This window comes from Canis lupus, chromosome 2 (genome assembly GCF_011100685.1).
Source record: "Canis lupus familiaris isolate Mischka breed German Shepherd chromosome 2, alternate assembly UU_Cfam_GSD_1.0, whole genome shotgun sequence".
NCBI lineage: Eukaryota > Metazoa > Chordata > Mammalia > Carnivora > Canidae > Canis > Canis lupus.
This window is the reverse complement of record NC_049223.1, coordinates 83,464,309-83,483,413: the sequence shown is the minus strand read 5'-3', so window position 1 is coordinate 83,483,413 and position 19,105 is coordinate 83,464,309. Positions and strand designations below refer to the sequence as shown.

General features: G+C 42.0%; 1 protein-coding gene and 1 long non-coding RNA gene across 12 annotated transcripts in view; one reads left to right on the top strand and one right to left on the bottom strand.

Moving 5' to 3' along the window:
- VPS13D (vacuolar protein sorting 13 homolog D) overlaps nucleotides 1-19,105 on the top strand; it is a 236,970-nt gene that overhangs the window by 127,575 nt on the left and 90,290 nt on the right. For 10 of the 11 annotated variants that reach the window (XM_038531969.1, XM_038531968.1, XM_038531967.1 and 7 more), the window contains 8 exons: nucleotides 1,030-1,193; nucleotides 2,185-2,293; nucleotides 4,410-4,589; nucleotides 6,368-6,484; nucleotides 7,509-7,658; nucleotides 14,178-14,327; nucleotides 15,164-15,260; nucleotides 17,272-17,420. In XM_038531969.1, coding sequence (XP_038387897.1) covers nucleotides 1,030-1,193; nucleotides 2,185-2,293; nucleotides 4,410-4,589; nucleotides 6,368-6,484; nucleotides 7,509-7,658; nucleotides 14,178-14,327; nucleotides 15,164-15,260; nucleotides 17,272-17,420 — 1,116 coding nt within the window. Of the gene's footprint in view, nucleotides 1-1,029; nucleotides 1,268-2,184; nucleotides 2,294-4,409; nucleotides 4,590-6,367; nucleotides 6,485-7,508; nucleotides 7,659-14,177; nucleotides 14,328-15,163; nucleotides 15,261-17,271; nucleotides 17,421-19,105 lie in introns of those variants that run through there. The other variant, XM_038531976.1, reaches the window with a different exon arrangement.
- Nucleotides 11,526-18,927, bottom strand: LOC119876087. Its single transcript, XR_005356183.1, has 3 exons — nucleotides 18,590-18,927; nucleotides 18,407-18,465; nucleotides 11,526-15,565 (listed from the first exon to the last, which is right to left on the bottom strand). It is a non-coding gene; the product is annotated as an uncharacterized LOC119876087 (long non-coding RNA).

Here is a 19,105-nt window from a genome sequence, read left to right as displayed (position 1 = left end):
CTGACAGGTCTAGCTGGGGGAGTTACCTTCACACAGGAAGTATCCTAGATAGTTAGGGGTACTGAACTAGAATATCTGGATTGTGTTAGAAAGGCCATGTGAGTAAAATAGTTAAGTATGTTGGCTTTGAAATCAGGCTGTGGAGGTGAAATCACCGCCTACTGGTTATGTGGCCGGGGGAAGTTTCTTTATAACTTGAAGAAAATAACTTCCTTACCTGTGATAAAGATAATAATAGAATATGTGTCATTGGATTGTGTTAAGGATTAAATGAGCTACTACATGGAAGTCCATGATCACTGACTGGCACATGGTAAATTCTCAATGTATTGTTGTTATTATTACATTTGAAATATAACGGAATCTATAGACTTCCGTGGGTTGACCTAGAAGTCCAAGTGCTGTGTATAAAATATTCCGAAGAAGAAACTATATTTAGAATTAACCGCAACTTAGTATAACCTTTGAATTCAGTCAACTATATTTGAATATAATCAATTTATAAATTGGAAACCACCAATATAGTATACTTCCATTATAAACACGAAAAGGGAGAAGACATCTGGTAAATTCTAGTGGTCTGCCAGTTATGAGGATTACCAGTGATCAAATATAAAGAATATCGTATATACTTTATAGAACTAGATCCCTCTTGAAGGTAAGGGTACCCGACGGTCACCACCTGGGACAGCAGTTACCCTAGCAATGCAGCTAATGGAAACTGGATTGAACCCCAACCCACTAGTTTGCTTAGAAAATACTGAGTATATGAAAAGAATACATTCTTAAAATTAAATGCATTATTTGTAACGTTTGGTTGTTTGGTACAAGGGTTCGGCATATTTCATCCACAGTGCAGCTTGGGATTGACAACAGCGGAAGTTAGAATTGAGCATGTATGTAGTGTAGACAGTGCCTTTGAGGGTAGTTTCCACTTGAGAACGTAGCCTGCGTGGAAGCCCTTGACGCCCTTGCCTGAGGCGTGGCTGCCCGTGACGGCTCCCTGTGTCCGCGTGTCTCTGCCCCCAGGAGCCCGGGAAGCGCTCGCAGCTGTGGAGGATGACGGGCGCGGGCATGCTGGCCCACGAGGGCTCTTCGGTGCCTCACAACCCCAGCAAGCCCCCTGCGGCCCGCTCCCCCGAGGGCTCCGCCATCTTGGACATCGCGGGTCTCGCTGCCGTAACCGACAACAGGTACTTTGCTAGGCAACTTTTGATGCGAGCCCATTGCTTCTAAACTCCGTTTCGGTGGAGATTCACACCAAAAAGTGAGTCTGTAAATGAAGTAAGAATTTTTATATTTTATATTGTGTTTTTCTTCAGTGAGAGACCTGTCACATTCCCAAATATGAGTTTTGGGGTCTTTATTTTATTTTTGTTAAGCTGTTGTTGAAATGCCCATGCAGACGTTTAAAAAAAATCCAACAGTAAGAAGGATATGTTATGAAAAAGTGAATTATCTCTTTGCACTAAACCTCCACTCCATTCCTTCGTAGAAGTGAGCAGATTTTTAAAGAATTTTTTAAGAATCTTGTTAAATCTTTTAAAAGCAGAAATAAATTATTGAGAGAATAATCAAATGCGTTTTTATGACCAACGCCTCGGATTCAAATCAGTTATCAGGGACAACTAAGTTACTTGGTAACTAAGTTACTTGATTTGCCTGTGCCTTAGTTTCTCCCCCCCCCCCCCCAGGTTTTTTTTTTTCTTTCTTGTGCCTTAGTTTCTTTATGCAGTCAGTATATTTGTTTCCAGTTGATACCTTATTCACTTTCAAAAGACTTTACATGACTTTAAAGTGAAAACCCAATATAAAATAAAAGTAATTGGAAATTTAATAGACAAAGCCTCTTGAAAATATTTTCAGACCTATTTGGCAGACGACCCTTCTCAAACTGATGACAGCTTGTTGCTGTGGGAATGCAGGGACCTGATTATTTCATTTACTGTGAATCCTTAAAAATATTGGAACTCCTTTGTGTGTCCCGTTTGTTGCTTTCCATTTTGTCTTATTCCTCTTCTCTCATTAAGAGATACCTAGCTGCCATGGGGTTCAGGCTATCTGCCCATTAATTTTAAGGGTGGAGGATATTGGAAGAAAAAAGAGGAAAACCACAATCCTGATATTCTCTTTAGGCCTAACATATTTGACTCCGAGGACTCACTGCATTTTCCCATATTCCAGATATGAGCCACTGATGCTAAGAAAGCCTGATCGCAGGCGAAGCACAACTCAGACATGGAGTTTCCGGGAAGGAAAACTGACCTGTGGTTTGCATGGGTTGGTTGTCCAGGTCAGTAGTGTTTGACACCCTCAGTTGCAGCAAGCCGTGGTTGAGCCGCCCTCGAAGCAAAGTCTCAATTAAGATACACACATTGAAAAGGGGAAATCATTATAGAACAAACATAGCTAGGAAACTCAAGGAACTTTTGTTGGGCATCTGTGTGTATTTAGGGGGAAATATTCTTAAAATATTAAGAATATGATATATAAAAAATGTATTGGGAATGATTGCCTGTAAGTAATGGGATTTTTTTTTTCTTGGCTTATCTGGATTGTTTTTCTTTGGCGATATAAATTACCTATGTAATTTTTAAAAGAAAGAAAGAAAAATGCCAGCTAAAGGTCTACCCCCAACTTCAGCGGATTGGTTTTAGTCCTGTGGAGTTAATCTAATATCTACAACAGACTTTTGTGAAGTGTTCTAGGAGGTGGTGAGCCATCATCATGGGTTCTATATTTTCCAGATTCTGTTTATTTCTGCATTCTTAATGGTGCCCAAATAAGCATTTAATTATTATAGCAAATGTCAGAATGAAGATTGCTGGTCAGTTTCTTTTGTCTTCAATCTGTCTACCTCATGGTAAACTGCCAGGTACTTTCTAAGCAAATATGTGTTTAGAAAATTACCAGGAGTTTGGATTTTCTGCCTTTCTGTCTTCAGGCCAGAAATGAGGCCATGGGTCTGAGATGAGTAGGTAGGATGTTGTCGCAGAGGTTTGGGCATAGAGCTGAACAACATGTGTGACCTGGTGCAGTCTCTGCCTCAGCCCAGGACTTTACCCCAAAAAAAGATACATAGGAGAGCATCAGTCCCTGGCTAGAGGACTCTTAATGTGTTAGTCCCTGGTGGATACCAGCCTGTCCCTTCACAGTGGGAGGAGGTTCTCCAGGGCAATGAGCAAAATTAGAAGGAGCCTCTGCCTGCTGTTTGGTGAGATTTATTTTATCTCTCTTGCCCTGAGCTTTTCTTGTCAAACATAAGCTGCTTGCTTCTATGAGGCACACATCTGGAATGGATTTGTGATTTTCAATTAGCAATACAATTCAGGCTTCTGGAGGCAAGAGAGGGCGCGCTGTAATTGTTGGGTCCTGGGTCTGACCTGGACTTTCCTTCCGGTTTGTTCCTAAAGCCCATGTAATTCGAATTCTCTTAGAACAGCCCTTCCCCCACCCCGCCTCGGAATCCTTTTCTGGTGTTTGTTGTTTCTTGAATCTATTTCATCATTTCTGTGGTTGTGAATGACCCCATAATAACAGTATTTAGCCGAGCAGGGTGTGCTTTGGTTAGGGAAATAAGCTTGTGTCAACCTTATTATTCTAAATAAAGTAATTGAGGGCATTAAACATCTTCTGACACTGCCCTGTTAAGGTTGTGTACACACTTTCTTTCCAAACTTAAAACAATCATAAAAAGCTTTCTCCATGTTGAAATCTCTCCTGTAAACCCAGCTCAGAGTTTCCTTTTCGTTACTCATATTTAAAAATTAACAAAGGGGATTGAGACACTCTAGCCATTGTCTTCTTTAGCCCTGTATCTGCTGTTCCATAGGCACGGTCCAGTAAACTTCCATTTTGCTTGGGGCAAAGAAGATACTTTCCTCCAATGATCTGAATAGCTGGCTCTCAGATGACATTCACCGTTCCCTGTTTCATTTTAGAAGAGATGCCATCTTTTGAATATTTGAGCTGACTCTCCAACCGTAGACCTGTTTGGGGAGGTTTTCAACTCTAGAATTTGCTTCTTATTGGAAAGCTGAATGATAGTTATAATTGATTTATTTTCAGAATGTTTCAGATTTTTAAGCAAACCCAAATGAGAATACTCAGAGAAACAGGACTTTGGTACGTTTTTAAAGCTTATTTTAATGACTAGAAGTTATGACTAAACCAATATACTCTGTTCTTACTCAGAATTCCCTAAATTCATATAGCATAACTTTCCATCTTTCCCAGATAATCCTCCTGGTTTTCATCTTCAGTAAAGCTGAAGAAACAGTAAATACTTTGTTAAAAATTGACCATGACACTTCAAAAGAGAATTTAAATTTGATAACTTGTTTAAAATGACATGTTAAATTGTCAAAGTCAGTGCCTTTCCCTTTTCTTAGACTTCTTTATTCTTTTAGGCCAAAGGAGGGCTTTCTGGTTTGTTTGATGGAGCTGAAGTTGTTCTTGGTCCTGATACTTCCATGGAGCTTTTGGGGCCAGTTCCACCTGAACAACAGTTTATCAACCAAAAAATGAGACCTGGTTCCGGAATGTTATCCATCAGAGTCATCCCAGATGGACCAACTAGAGCACTCCAGGTGATAATTTATCATAAGAACTGATGTGAATCTCACTGTACTTTCCCCCCACACATTGGGTTATTCATTTAACAAATACTTACTGAAACATTTATGTTGGCTATGGGAGTATAATGTCCTTGTTTATAAAATGGGGGTATAAGACCTACTTCATAAAGTTGTTATAAGAATCGAAGTATAAAAATATAAGATGATATAAAAAAGGTATGAGAATTAAAGAAGGCAATACCGAGAATAGTACATATGATTATTTTCAATCATTATATATTGTAAATATTTAAATAATTAAAAATAATAATAAATAAATAATTGATATATTAACAACATTAATAACAAGATACATGAGGTCCTTGGTCAGACAATGACAGTATTGTGTTTTGAAAGCAGGAGTGGAGGGTGTTCTACAGAGTGCACGGGAAGGATTTACATTCCCGGACTTGGAGGCTTCCTAAGAGGAGTAATATTTAAGCTGAGTTTTCAGTCCTTGACTGAAAGGAGTTAGCCAAATCAAAAGGGAAGGTGGAGGATCTGTGCCCTAATAATAGTGCTCATTCAACAGTTATTTACTGAGCATTTCTTAGAGCCAAGCACGATTCTCAGTACTGAGTACATACTACTGAACAAATGGACAAAATTCCCTGCGGTCTTGGAGCTCACATTCTGGAGGGGTAGACAAACAAGAAGCCAACAACGTAATAAATCATATAGGATTTGCAAAGTTGATAAACGAAGGCCTGGAGATAAAAGGGAGTGGCCCAATTGGCACAGAGAGTATGCGCCAAGATAATGCTGGAGACAGAAGCAGGGGCCAGATTACAAAAAGCCTGATAGATGCTACAAGTTATGTGGGTTTTCTGTGACAGTGCAGTCAGGGAATGACACGACCAGAAATTTATTTTACATTGCTCATTCTGTCTCCAACGTGGAGGACTAGAGCAGATGAAAACTAGAGATAGAAGATCAGCTGAGGGCAACTGCAGTGATCTGGATGAGAGATTATGGCAGCCCATACTGGAGCGTGGCAGGGGTGCTCCTGAAGAGGTTGGTGAGAACCAAGCAGAAATGGGAACTTATCGAGGAGTAGAGTCTGGCAGATGTAGTGATTGATTGAAGGTGGTGAGGATGAGAGAGAGGAAGGAGCCAGGAATAGCCTTCAGGATTCTGAGTTGGGCAACTTGGAGGACAGTAATCCATGTCACTGAGATATGAATACAGAGCTGACTTCTGGGAGAAATGAGGAGTTATGTTTTGGACTTGTTAGTAAATGCTGTCCACATGAAAGTGTCCATCAGTCAGTGTAAATATGGGTCTGACGCTCAAGGGAGAGAGATCTGTACTGGAGATACAGGTTTATCAGGTCACGGTGTAATGAAAGAGCTGAGGGAAAGAGGGAGGATGCTGGTGTGCACCAGTGAACTCTCTGAGGTATATCATAATCCACAATATCTCTTGTACAAGCACTCTTTTAAGGCAAACATTGAATGCAGTGATGTTGAGGTTTGCATACTTTGACTTGACCAGTAATTCTAGATCACCTGTCGATGATGCCTGACCCTCACCATCTGAGGCTCTCATGGTCTAGCGTGGCATTTGCCGTGTAGACTTAAAACCAAGTTTACTTTATTATTACCCAAGTCTTACTTGGCAGTGCTTCCAAAACCCTTAACTTCCATAAGATTATGGAGCAGATAGTGACTTTTGACCTCTACAGTTGATATGGAACAGGTTTCACTGTGGAAGTATGAGCCCTCTTAGTACAGTGTTTTATTCAACTTCAGATAACAGATTTCTCCCAACGGAAAAGTGATCGTTCATCGTATGAAGTGGATGAACTTCCTGTTACTGAACAAGAGGTACAGAAATTAAAGAACCCAGACACAGAGCAGGAATTGGAAGTAAGTTTTAAGTATTGCAAATTCATTTCTTTATCATTAATTTGTTTAGAATTTTGCTCTGTGGTTTTCTCAGTTTTAGACCTATTTTCTCTCTGCCCTTGTGAATTCTAAACATAGCTGTTGCTTCATGGTGTTTAATGTCATCACAACATGAATGTGTGAACATGTTAATTAAATGACAGCTAAAGTTGAATGGGAGTGTAATAATGATCGCTGAAATAAGATGACAATAAAGAAAAAAAATTGAATTTTTACAGGACTGAGGATCAAGAATAGGCAAACTAGATTTTTTGAGGGGCCCCAGTTTTCTCTTGTCATCTTTCTTCCTCTCTCCCTTGTTTGGGTTTTGGAAAGTGAAAGTTTGAAAAGGAACCTGAGGAGCAGCCCGGGTGGCTCAGCAGTTTAGTGCTGCCTTCAGCTCAGGCCATGACCCTGGGGTCCCGGGATCGAGTCCCACGTCAGGCTCCCTCCATAGAGCCTGCTTCTCCCTCTGTCTGTGTTTCTGCCTCTCTCTGCGTGTGTCTCTCATGAATAAATAAATAAAATCTTAAAAAAAAAAAGAAAGGAATCTGAGGTGAAGATGAAAATGTACACTTACTGGATATTTATTCAGTGATTTAGAAAAAAATTAAGGCCCTACATGTAAAGCACTGTGTTGGATATTATGGAAGTTCAGTAACTAGCTTACTAAAAAGCTTGCATCCCAAATAGGGAGAAGGATTCTCAGTTACTTAACTGTAATGAAATGCAAATGTCCTCAGTACTCTGAGAGAGGTATTATCATATCCTATCACTTTGGAGTTCTGGGTGGGGTGTGCACTGTGCCCTGAGAGAAAGGCTCCTAGTGAGAGGCTGGAGTTGGATAATATGACTCTTGTCTAAGTGGCTTTCACCTGCTCAGAGGTAAAGTAGAGGGATATAAGGCCATTTATTTTGTACTCTCCTGGCTACTTTGACCTCTTTTTTTTTTTTTTTTTGGCCTCTTTTTAAACTGTCATTGTGTTGTATTTTGGTTTCCTTTCAGGTGCTTGTGAAGTTAGAAGGTGGAATTGGGTTGTCCTTAATTAATAAAGTCCCAGAAGAACTGGTTTTTGCAAGTCTTACAGGAATCAATGTGCATTATACACAGTTGGCAACGAGTCACATGCTTGAGCTCAGCATACAGGATGTACAGGTAATGGAGGGGCGTTTAGAACTTGTTAAATCTCCTTGTGTTCTTACTGAGTACCCACCTAGGTCCAGTGTTTGGTGTTCTAAAAACATTAATGCTTTGGCAGAAATATCTTACTGTGGCTTTCAAAAAAGTATTCTATGAAAATAATTGTTGTTGTCTATGTTTATTTCACCAATTTTTCTATATAGTAGCCAGTTCATCCGTAACTTAGATAATTTAGTCAAAGTGGCGTGGAGGAAGGTGGCCCATGATTCCCCATTTGCCAATAGGAAAAAATAACAGGAAATCATGTAACCATCATTAGGGGAATCGAAGTTCATTATACAGAGAAAAAAAATAAAGGAACTGGACTATGCTTCTGGCCAAGATGTACTAACAGGGGCCAGATTTACTCTTTTACCTGAAGCAACCCCCAAGTTCAGATAAAATAAGGAGACTGCAGGTTTAAAGCACAGTAAACCAGGCATCGAAAGACTGACTCCTGAGACGTGGGGAACAAAAGAGCTGAGCCCTGCATTCACCTCAGTTACTGCCTTGAGAACGTTTCCAGACTATGGCCTTGTGAGGAGGGAGACTGAGACAGAGCCGAGCAGTGTGAATGAGCTAAACAGGCAGAGCAGAGGGATCCAAGACTGAGACATCTAGAGTTCACAGGGTAGCCTACCTGGGAAGAACATGCTGCATGGAAAGAAAGCTCAGGAGATCTGCAGAGGGGTTCCGTGAGCGTTTAGCAGAGGACAGATCAATGATGCATGTAAGGAAACTATCATCTGAACCATCCAAAAGGATCAGGGATGCATCTGCTGCTCACCCAGGGCTGGGGATGGATTTTGTTCCCCTAGCCAGACTGGAAACACTAATAACATATGTGAGTTGGGAAGAATCCTCCAGCAAGTCCTGCCTTTGTAGTGAACTATAATTAGCCCTCTGCTGAGCACTGTTCCAGACCTACCTAACAAATCATAAAAGGAAAATCGGAAAGGGTCGATCTGTTTCCAAGTAATTTAACTGTATCCCTGAACAAAGCTCAAGATTTAATGGAATACAAAAATACCCAGCACCCAGCAAAGTAAAATTCACAATATCTGGCATCCTGTCAAAAATTACCAGGTGTGCAAAGGGGCAGGAAAACACAATATATAATGAGAATAATCAGTCGAACTAACCCAGGCTAACACAGATGTTAGAATTTTCAGAGAGGGACATTAAAACTGTTATTATAACTGCATTGTACATTGTTCTAAAGTTAAGTAGAGACATAGAAGATATGAAAGACTCAAATTTCTAGAGATTAAAATGAAATGAAAACCACACTGCATTCAATTAATAGCAGGTGACACAGTACAGAAAAAAAATTAGTGAACTTGAAGATATAGCAATGAAACGTGTCCAAATTGAAATGCCCAGAGGAAAATAATCCATAAAAAGAAAACGGCATCAGTGGCCTATGGGACAACCTCAAACACCTAACATATGGATAATTGGAGTCCTCGAAGGCTAAGAGTGAGAAGAGGGCATATAAAAAATATTTGAAGAAATCTTGGCCATAAATTTTCCAAACTAAACCCACAGAAGTTCAAGCACAAACCCAAACATGCATGCGTGTGCATGCACACACATGAAGGAAACTATACCAAAGTATGTCATAATTACTCAAAAGCAATGATGATATATCCAGATTAAACAAGACCTGTCACATGCCAGGAGCAAAAGTGAACATGAGACCTGACTTCTCATTGAGAATGATGTGAGTGAGAAGATAGTAACATCTTTAAAGTACTAGAAAAACTGTCAGCCTAGGATTCTGTGCCCAGTGAATATATCTTTCAAAAACTAGAATGAAATAAAAATGCTTTTAGACGTGCAAAAGCTAAAAGAGCTCATTACCAGCATCATGCTAAAATAATAATAATAATAACATTCAGGCAGAAGGGAATGGTAGTAGCTGGAAATCTGGATCTATACAGAGGAATGAAAAGCACCTGGAATGATAAATACACAGGTAAATAGTATTATTTTCTAATCTTTTAGATCTCTTTAAGAGATAACTACTTAGACAAAACTGACAGCACTATATTTTGGAGTCTATAACACGTTAGGGTAAGAATGACAATAGCATGAAGCAGGGGTAGGGGAGAAGTGGAAGTATGTTAACTGTAATGTTCTTAAAAGCAAAGTAGTCTGCTATGATTTGAATGTAAACTGGTAAGTTAAAGATGAGTACCATAAACCCTAAGGCAACAAAGAGCTACAACTGATAATCCAACAAAGGAGAGAAGATGAATAACCCAAGAGAAGGCATAACAAGCAGAAAACATGGGAAAGAACAGATGAGACAAATAGGAAACAAATAGCAAGATGGTAGACTCATTCAAACCTAACTGTACCAATTAAATAAACATAAATGTTAATAAACACCTCCAACTGAAAGGCAGAGATGATCAGATTGGATTAAAAATCGAGTTCCAAGTATGTGCTGCCTCCAAGGAACATAGTAAATTAAAGACACAAATAGGTTAAAAAGAATGGAAAAAAGACGTACTGAGCTGGAACTAGTCCTAAGAAAGTGGGAACGGCTAGATTCCTGTCAGAATCTATTACAGAGCAAAGCATGTTAACAGGAATAAGGAAGGTAGTTTCCTAATGATAAAAGAGATGGTTTATCAAGAGGATATAACGATCCCGACTATTTATGTACCTGAACGTAGGGCTTTGAAATACAGGAAGCAAAAACTGATAGCAGTGAAAGAAGAAATGGACAAGTACACGATTATAGTGGAAGATTTCACTACTCTCTCTGAATAATTGATAGAATTATCAAATAAGCAGCAGCTCATCAAAGGCATATGAGACTTGAATAGCACTGCCAGCCAAGTAGCCCAATTGACGTTTATCCAGCAGCCCACCCAGCAACAGCAGAAAACATGTTCTTCCCCAGTGTGCAGGAAACTTCCAAGAGAGACCATATTCTGGACCAGAAAGCAACGCCCAAGTGCAAAAGGATTCAAGTCACACACAGTCTATTCTCTGATGACAACGGAATCAAAGTAGAAATAGCAGAAAGATAGTTGGAAAAGTCCCCCAGATGATTGGAAACTAAAAAACACACTTCTGAAATAGCTCAGAGATCAAAAAAGAAATCAAAAGAGAAATTAGAATATATTTGAACTGAATAAAGACAAAAACACAACATGTCAAAGTTGGTGGAACGCTCCTGGACCTGTACCGAAGGGAGATTTATAGCTGTATTAGAGGAGAAAGTTCGGGAAACTATGGACTCAGGTATCATCTTAAGAAACTAAACAACAACAAAGTAAGTCCCAAATAAGCAGAAGAAAGGAAATAAAACTAAGAATCCCAGTGGAAATCACTTCAGTGATTCACTTTCAGTGAACAACCATGGAAAAAAAGGAGGAAATGGGTCAAAAGCTGTATCTTTGAGAAGATCAGTTAAACTAACAAACTTCTAAGGAGTCTGATCACGAGAGAAAAAAGAGAAGACACAAATCACTAATACCAGGAGAAGGAGAGGTGCCAGACAAGCCAAAAACTTGACAGTTGTCTGGGGGACGGAGCTTTTGGGAGGAGCTGAAAGCTTGTCCTGTCCCCGCACTGGCCACTGGGTTGTGTGGCTGGCTCTTGACTTTCAAGGCCACTGCAGACCTGGGGAGGGGACCGTGGGAATGCCACAGAGCTGGCCGTTCATGCTGCCTTTCAGCTAACTTTCTCCAGTAAATGACCCCTGGATTGTTGCAAGCGTTTGGTTAACTTTCAGAGCTCTGATAAGGTTGATTTTGACAGTTTCCATTAGAGGGGTTTTTTTTTGTTTGTTTAAGATTTTATTTATTTATTCATGACAGAGAGAGAGAGAGGCAGAGACACAGGCAGAGGGAGGGGGAGAAGCAGGCTCCACGCAGGGAGCCCGACACGGGACCCGATCCCAGGTCTCCAGGACCACACCCTGGGCCAAACCGCTGGGCCACCGGCGCTGCCCTCCGCTAGAGTTTTGTTGTCATGCCGTCAAGACAGCTGTTCTGTTTGTAGCATCATGCTTGCAGCTTTTCTTTCCAGCTGCCAGCAGGATTAATGTGTCCAGGAAACCAGTTCCTGGTAAACATTTCCAGAAGAAGGATCCAAAGACCTAGACTGTGGTTCTTTCCCCAGGTGGGCACCCTGTGTTCCTCCTGGAAGTGGGCAGTCTGTGCCCATCTCCAGGGTGTCCTCCTGCGGACCCATGCACTGCTGTCCATACCAAAACTCCTTTCAGAAAAATGTTTTCTTTTGTCTTATATCACAAAGAGCAAATTGTTCAGGCTAATCACATCCCATTTGATTGAGGACAGATAGAAAGTTATTATCTTTGTCTTTTTTTTTTTTTAACCTCAGAGAGAAAATTCAAGGAGCCATTTGAGCTTTGTGAATTTCATTAACTTTTTAATCAAAATTTTTTTTTCTGCTATAATACCTCTTGATTTAATGTGGGCTGTAAGTCATAGAAAGTAAACAGATTTGAGAGTTTACTATGATGACAGCATTGGGAGAAAGGACGTTTAAAAATAGAAAATAATGGTCCCGTCCTTAGGGAGCATCTAATCTAATTGGCAGAATAAAACTAGAATTCATAACTCTTATACATCTTGTATCAAATGTGTTTGGGGAAAGAATAAAGGAGAGGTTAGAGTAAGGTGAGAACTTTTGTGTTTCCTCTATTGGATATGACAGGTCATTCATTTAGTGAGTAAATTCTTAGAGCAGCAGCAGTGCCCCGGGCATGGCACTAGGCTCTAGCGATACAGCCGTGACTCAGAAGATGAAGGCTCAGCTTCCTTTGGGCTAATTACAGCCTCGGGAAGGAGGCAGCCTGTAAGGTCCCAAGCAGGCGAGTATAATGATTGGCACCAGTGGGAATTGCTAAAAAGAATACAGAAGGATGGTGCTACTCTTTAGGTGAAGTGGCCTGGGAAGTTCCTCCCGAAGAAGTGAGAGCTGAGCTTGAAGGAAGAGAATGAGTGCAGAAGGATGTTAGGGTCAGAAGCTTTCCCTCAGAATTCAGACTCTGAGAGGAGAGTTGCCCCCCTTTTGGGGAATAGCCAGCAGGCTCATGTGTGGGGGTTGTAGTGGACCTGGAGGGGAGTGCTGTGTGCTAAAGACGGGGAAGTAGGCACTGTGTGTCATGGCAGGCTGTGGAGGCGTGGCGAGAAGTTTGGTTTCATCCCAAGAGGAAAGGAAGCCACTGACAGACAGATGTAAAGGGAGGAGGGACATGACTTGATTTGTATTTTTGAAAGATCACTTTGCTGCTGTGCAGGGAGTACACGATCAGGGCAAGGATGGAAGTAGGAAAATGTGTTCACGGTCCCTCACCCTTATCTCAGCAGCTTGAGAGCCAGCCGGCTCTACAGGTGGCTGCGTGGCAGGCCGTGTGGCATAATGGGAGGGTCACAGTATTTGGGGCCAGAAACACCTCCATTTGAGTCCCAACTCTTCCGTTTCACTTAGCCGTGTGAATGTGGGCAAGTGATCTGAGTTCCCTAAGCTTCTGTTTACTCGTTTGTAAAATGGGGAGGAATAATCTTAGCCTTTAGGGTTGTAGTAAGGGATGTGCTAAGTAATGTGTGGGAAGTACACACAGAGGTTCCCAACGGATGTTCTCTTCCCTCATCCTGATTCGGAGCTTTGACACAAGCAAGTGGGGGTGGGTGCTCCCCGCATGAGCCTTTTGCCGTCCACAACCATAGCGCGGTGCAGAGTGCACACTCAGCTATGGTGCTGACGGCTGTGGGCGAATAGAGCAGTGCCTGATGCCGCTTCATCATTTCATTCCCAACAGGGACTCGACTTTGGGAAAGGCCGCTATTTGCATTTGGTGGCCAGGCAAGCACTGATTCCCTAGTTTTCCCGGTCTGGTGTCGCTTCACTTCATTCATCTGTATCCTAGTGGTCAGGAGCACTGGGCTTGGGGTCAAGGGGCTCTCTCCTCAGCTCCTTCATCTGTGCCATAAGGAGGCGGTGGTTAGGGCTGCAGTGGGACCCTGACTGCAGTAACTCTTGACAGGTGTCCTGTGACTCAGCTCCTGCATCAGGCTAGCTTGGTGCTTGGCACATAGTACTCACCTCATAAAGGAGAGCTTCTGTTGCCATCCCTACTGCAATTAGTGCTGCTCTGCAGCGAGAATGAATTTTTTTTTTCTTTTAAAGGTTTTATTTATTTATTCATGAGAGACAGACAGAGAGAGAGAGAGAGAGAGAGAGGCAGAGACACAGGCAGAGGGAGAAGCAGGATCCATGAAGGGAGCCTGACATGGGACTCAATCCCGGGTCTCCAGGATCACGCCCTGGGCCGAAGGCAGGCGCTCAACTGCTGAGCCACCCAGGGATCCCAGAATGAATTTTTCTAGAGCAAAATGGCAGCAGTACTTTCTCTGAGTGTCCTGCATAGGATGAGACCCCACTCAATGGTAGCTGAGAACTGAGCAGTTGTCTGTTCTTGTTTTGTTTTGCTGCTTTTTCATGTGCCAGGTGGACAATCAGCTCATTGGAACTACTCAGCCCTTCATGCTCTACGTGACTCCCCTGAGCAACGAGAATGAGGTCATCGAGACCGGCCCTGCCGTGCAAGTGAATGCAGTAAAGTTCCCCAGTAAGAGCGCACTGACCAACATCTACAAGGTAGGCTGAGGGGAGAGCCTGGTGGGCTTGGCATGATGGCAGGAGGCTGATGGGTTCCCTCACAGCTGAGTCCCTGAACAGCAGTGCGGGGTGTGGCTGGAAGTTGTCCTGTGGACTTAACTCCGTGGTGTAGAGGGATTTACAATAACTGCTCTTAGCACCTTGTATTCTCAACTGTGGCTTCGACTGCATGTGAGAGTGCCCAGTTTGTAGGGGCGGAGCCTGTATTTGTCAGAGTAAAAAGTCTCTGTGGGAAAGCATAACATCTTCCAGATTGGTCAGGACCAGGCATGATCCAGATGTGTTATTAAAATAGAATAATTAGAAAGGGAGTGGTAGGAGGGGTCTGACCTCGGGACAGATGTCCTCCCACATAAGCTAACACGCTGTTTAATAAAAGCATGTTGTTCAAAAGAGATAAACTTTCTTTCCTGGAGAATTTTTCACATATGAGTGAGCTGATAACGGCAGCAAATTCTGGAAAAGTGGGAGCTAAGAGGTTGCTTCCATATTTCGGGCCTCTGTCACCATTACCAGTGGGGGCCCTCCAATCCTACTGCTCCTTAAACTAGCTGCTGTCCATGTGAGCTCAGCACCATAACCCTGTCCACCGCAGCCCATCTGCAAGCGCGATCCTGACTAAGGAGATACAGATGCCCTGGAAACCAAACAGTAGGGTGGCAAACTGTATTAAACCTCTCCTGGAATTTTTGGCTAATGATGACAATGTAGAGAGAGATGAGCCAGAAATCATTTGGCGATGTGTCCTTCTTAATGGCACAGATGAAAATTCCTTCTGGTGTTTACACTATTAATCAGAATTTCTTTCTCTCTAGCATCTGATGATCACAGCTCAGAGATTCACGGTGCAAATTGAGGAGAAACTGCTCCTCAAGCTGCTGAGTTTTTTTGGCTATGATCAAGCAGAATCAGGTACGTCAAATGTTCTAAGTTTGTGTCTGGGAACTGACCCAAGAATGGCATTTTTTAGTTTGGTTGTGAAGATGGGTAGCCTCTGAGTGCCCGACAAGCTCCCTTTCCACCTCAGAGCTCGAGCTCAGAAGCTGAGGCCTGTGTCTCAGCGGCTTTTTCCAAGTTCGGTCTATTGATGGGGGAGGAGGGCTGATGGCTGATGTGGACACGGAGGAAGCTTTTTGGAGTTGTCCTGGGGTACCCAGGGTTAAGCCTTTGGGAAGCAGCATACTTTTCCTCTTCGCTGTGGATTTTTTTTGACTCATCTGTTTGAAGATAATAGAAATGATGTTTGTCATTTAGCAAAGCACTTTGCTTCTTAACCTTTGTTTAGTAAACAGACTCTGGGCAAGAATCAAATCCCTTCGGCCGTTCCTTTGGTTTATGCGAGGACAAAAAATTGGCTAGCCTTAACTTCTTAACTTTTTACATCCATGCCTGTATGCCTCAGTGTCATTACCAAGCTTCCTAGCTACTTGACTCTTTGGAGAGGGGAGTGAGAGAAGCTCTTGGAAACCCTCCATGTTCCAACAGTCACTACAGAAATCATGTAGCTTTTGTTTCTGTATTTTAGTTTCCTCCTCATCGCCTTTGTAAGATTGAATATAGAGCTTAGAAAGAAGTCGGTAATACTTAGTCTTTTGAAGACTAAATTGCATACTAAGCCTAAAGACATGGTAATATGGACTTGTACATTTATATGCCCACATGGGCTAGAGAAAAAAAAATCACTGGGGGACATGTGTGCATATGTATATACTTACACACCATGCAAGAAAAATAATTTTGCTCTTTAACTCAGACATAGAATTTAAACGTTAAGTGTACTTGGAATCAAGAGCAAGATCCTGTCTGCTTAAGACTGTGTTTTCCACTTTGGGTTGGAACACTGGTGTTTATTTGTATTCAGACAGCCAGTTGAGGGTCTGCCTGCCGGGTAGCCAGTCTCTTTTGGCACCTTCCTGGGAAGTTATACTTTAAATTTTACTGGACGTGCTTTTCTTGTAAGTTGCTCTAAATAAATTTCTTACCAAGCATTGTATAGTTGATTTAGATGTTTGTAAGCTCCTGGCCTGTCTTTTCCTGGAGCATCTCCTCCACTTTCTCTGGCCGTTTCCGTTCCCTGAATACAGATAGGCAGGTCTCTGTGGCAGTGACATTTTCTAAAACCTAGTCCCTTGTTTTCTATAAATAGAACCATAATAGCTTATAGTATACATTGGTTTGTTTGTTAGGCAGACCTGTACAGTCTCCTTGGTTTTATTTCGAAGGCACATAAAGCCAAGTGAAAATGGCTGACCAGAGGGTGTGGGCACAGGAGCAAGTGAAAGAGCACATTGCCATGTGCCAGCTCGTAGTACTCCTTTTCACTTACGAGAAGTAAAAAAAAATCTGCCTTGACTCTGCTGCTTTCCCAAATGCCCACCATTTGGGAAAGAGGGTGCTTATTGTCATGACGTCAGTGCTTTATAGCCTACAGCCTGTTTCTTTTTAAAGGCATTCTGTTTCACTCAGATGCGTTATTTAATTGGTCATGTTCATTATGATTCAGTTAAACTCTACTCCAATGGATGATATTTGGATATCATCTTATGAAATAAATTCAGATAATCTGGGTCATTAATGACAAGCGTAACAGCAGGGTTTTAGAAAACTCATAGCCAGCAAACACACCCATGACCTCTGGCTTCCCCACCTGCATGATTTTTTCCAAAGATGAGATCTGCCAGATGGCAGAGAGTCACAAATCAAAAGATTAGGCTGTTGTACTTTTTGATAAGCAACATGAAACAGATCTCTTTTGCAAAGAAATGGCATCAGGATACTGTACGTATCACCAAATCCTGAAAAACTAAACTTAGAGAGATGTGTACATTTTCTATGAATTTTTTTTCAATGTTAGCATTTGAATCGTGAGACTTCAGGAGACTTTCTTTTTTTTTTTAAATTCACAATTTTACTCTTGTACTAGAGGTGGAAAAGTATGATGAAAACCTCCATGAAAAGACAGTTGAGCAAGGTGGAACACCAATTCGATACTACTTTGAAAATCTCAAAATCAGCATTCCCCAGATCAAGCTGAGTGTGTTCACTTCCAACAAGCTACCATTGGATCTTAAGGTAAGCTGATATCTGGATAAGTTATTTAAATGACTTTCCCTGTAAGAGAATAAGTGTGTTTACTATTTGCGTTTTCTGTCCAGGATCATTGTTTATAGCAGACATTTTTATAGGTTTCCCTTCTTGAAGGTTTGACATATACATACCATATATACACGCGTATACACGCGTATATGTATACGTACTTTTTAGAAAACATTTAAGTAAGACTGCTAAAGATTGAGGAGTAATGAGAGTAAACAGAATCACATAAAACTCATCTGCCATCTTCTTAGCTCTTGACTTATTAGCTCAGTGAGGTAAGAGCCTACTTTCCTAGGGCCACTACCAGATTCAGGAGAAAAGCTACAACCAAGATAATACCTTCCTTTTGTGCCCAAGACCTGCCTGCCCTCTTAGTTCTCTCCTCATCAGTATCTATCTCTTTGTGAATGGTTGACACTAGAAATGTCAGCCATCTTCAAGGAACATACTGGCCACGTACCACTGAGGTGTGACCTCACATACCACCATGATCAGAATGTGACGTGCCTGCAGATCATCCTGGTCCTCACTTGGCAGATACAGCCTGAATTCTGTCTTCATTTGCTGTAATAAGATCTATTTTAATGAAGGGATGGGGCTGGGATTCAAATGCAAGCCTATGTGACTGTGCTATACTATACCGTATATTATCTACCCCCTAGAAGATAAGGCATCAGAGAATTTTAGAGCTGTAAGAGTCCTCAGTGATCCCCTTGCTCAGTGAACAAGCCTGTTGGCGTTCAAAGCATTCTTTAACTCAAGCCTGTGTAGATAGGCCATGATGGGAGCAGGAAGAGGCCCCAGGTCTTTTCGAAAGTCTTTTCTTAGACTGAGTCTAAATCTGCCTCGCTGCAGCTCAGACCTATTGCTTCCAGTTCTTTTCCTTTGTTGACCTTGAAGATGGTTGTCAAGGCATTCATCCCCCTACTAACCACCAGCCCAGGACGTGTCCACTGACTCACCCTGCCTCCTTTCAGATGCTGCATGATGGCCTCTCTTCTGAACAGGGATAGCTACAGACCTGAAAAAAAATAATAATAAGTGTGGAGTCATATAAATTCAGATGCCTACCGGGATTATGCTAGCAATGTAGCAAGTGAAGCAGTACTGTGGGGACCGTTGCATGTCGGCTTTGCTCACTTCACCTGAAGGGGCAGCTTCAGCTCAGGTCCCGCCAGTTGCTATCTCACAGGGTAACATGAACCCAGTGTTGCTGGATCTTCAGATTTTTCAAGTGAAGCCGGAAATCTGGACTTTTATGTGGAATCTACTGGTTTTGAAACGTTGGCCACCAGTTTGAGTTGTTTTCTTTAAAAACGTTTTGGGTCTAACAAAACACATGTGCAGGCCTCCTGTGGCGCGTGGTTTGCCAACTCACAACTTCTAAAATAGACCTGTAGGTAATGAGACAGTAGTCTGGTGAACACTAGATCATACTAGATTGGGATGGAGCAAGAGCGACTGCTTCATTTTGATGGCAAGCTGGGGATGAGCAATCGGGAGTGCCAGTAGGGACCAGAGGAGCAGGAATTGCTTTGCAACTGTCTTGAGAACAGCGCCGTGTGCCCTTTCCAACAGACTCTCCTGTCTGCTTGATTGGCTTTAATTTCATGTTTCCCAGGAGACTAAAGATACTTATAATTAGCATGGGAGTGGGGGGA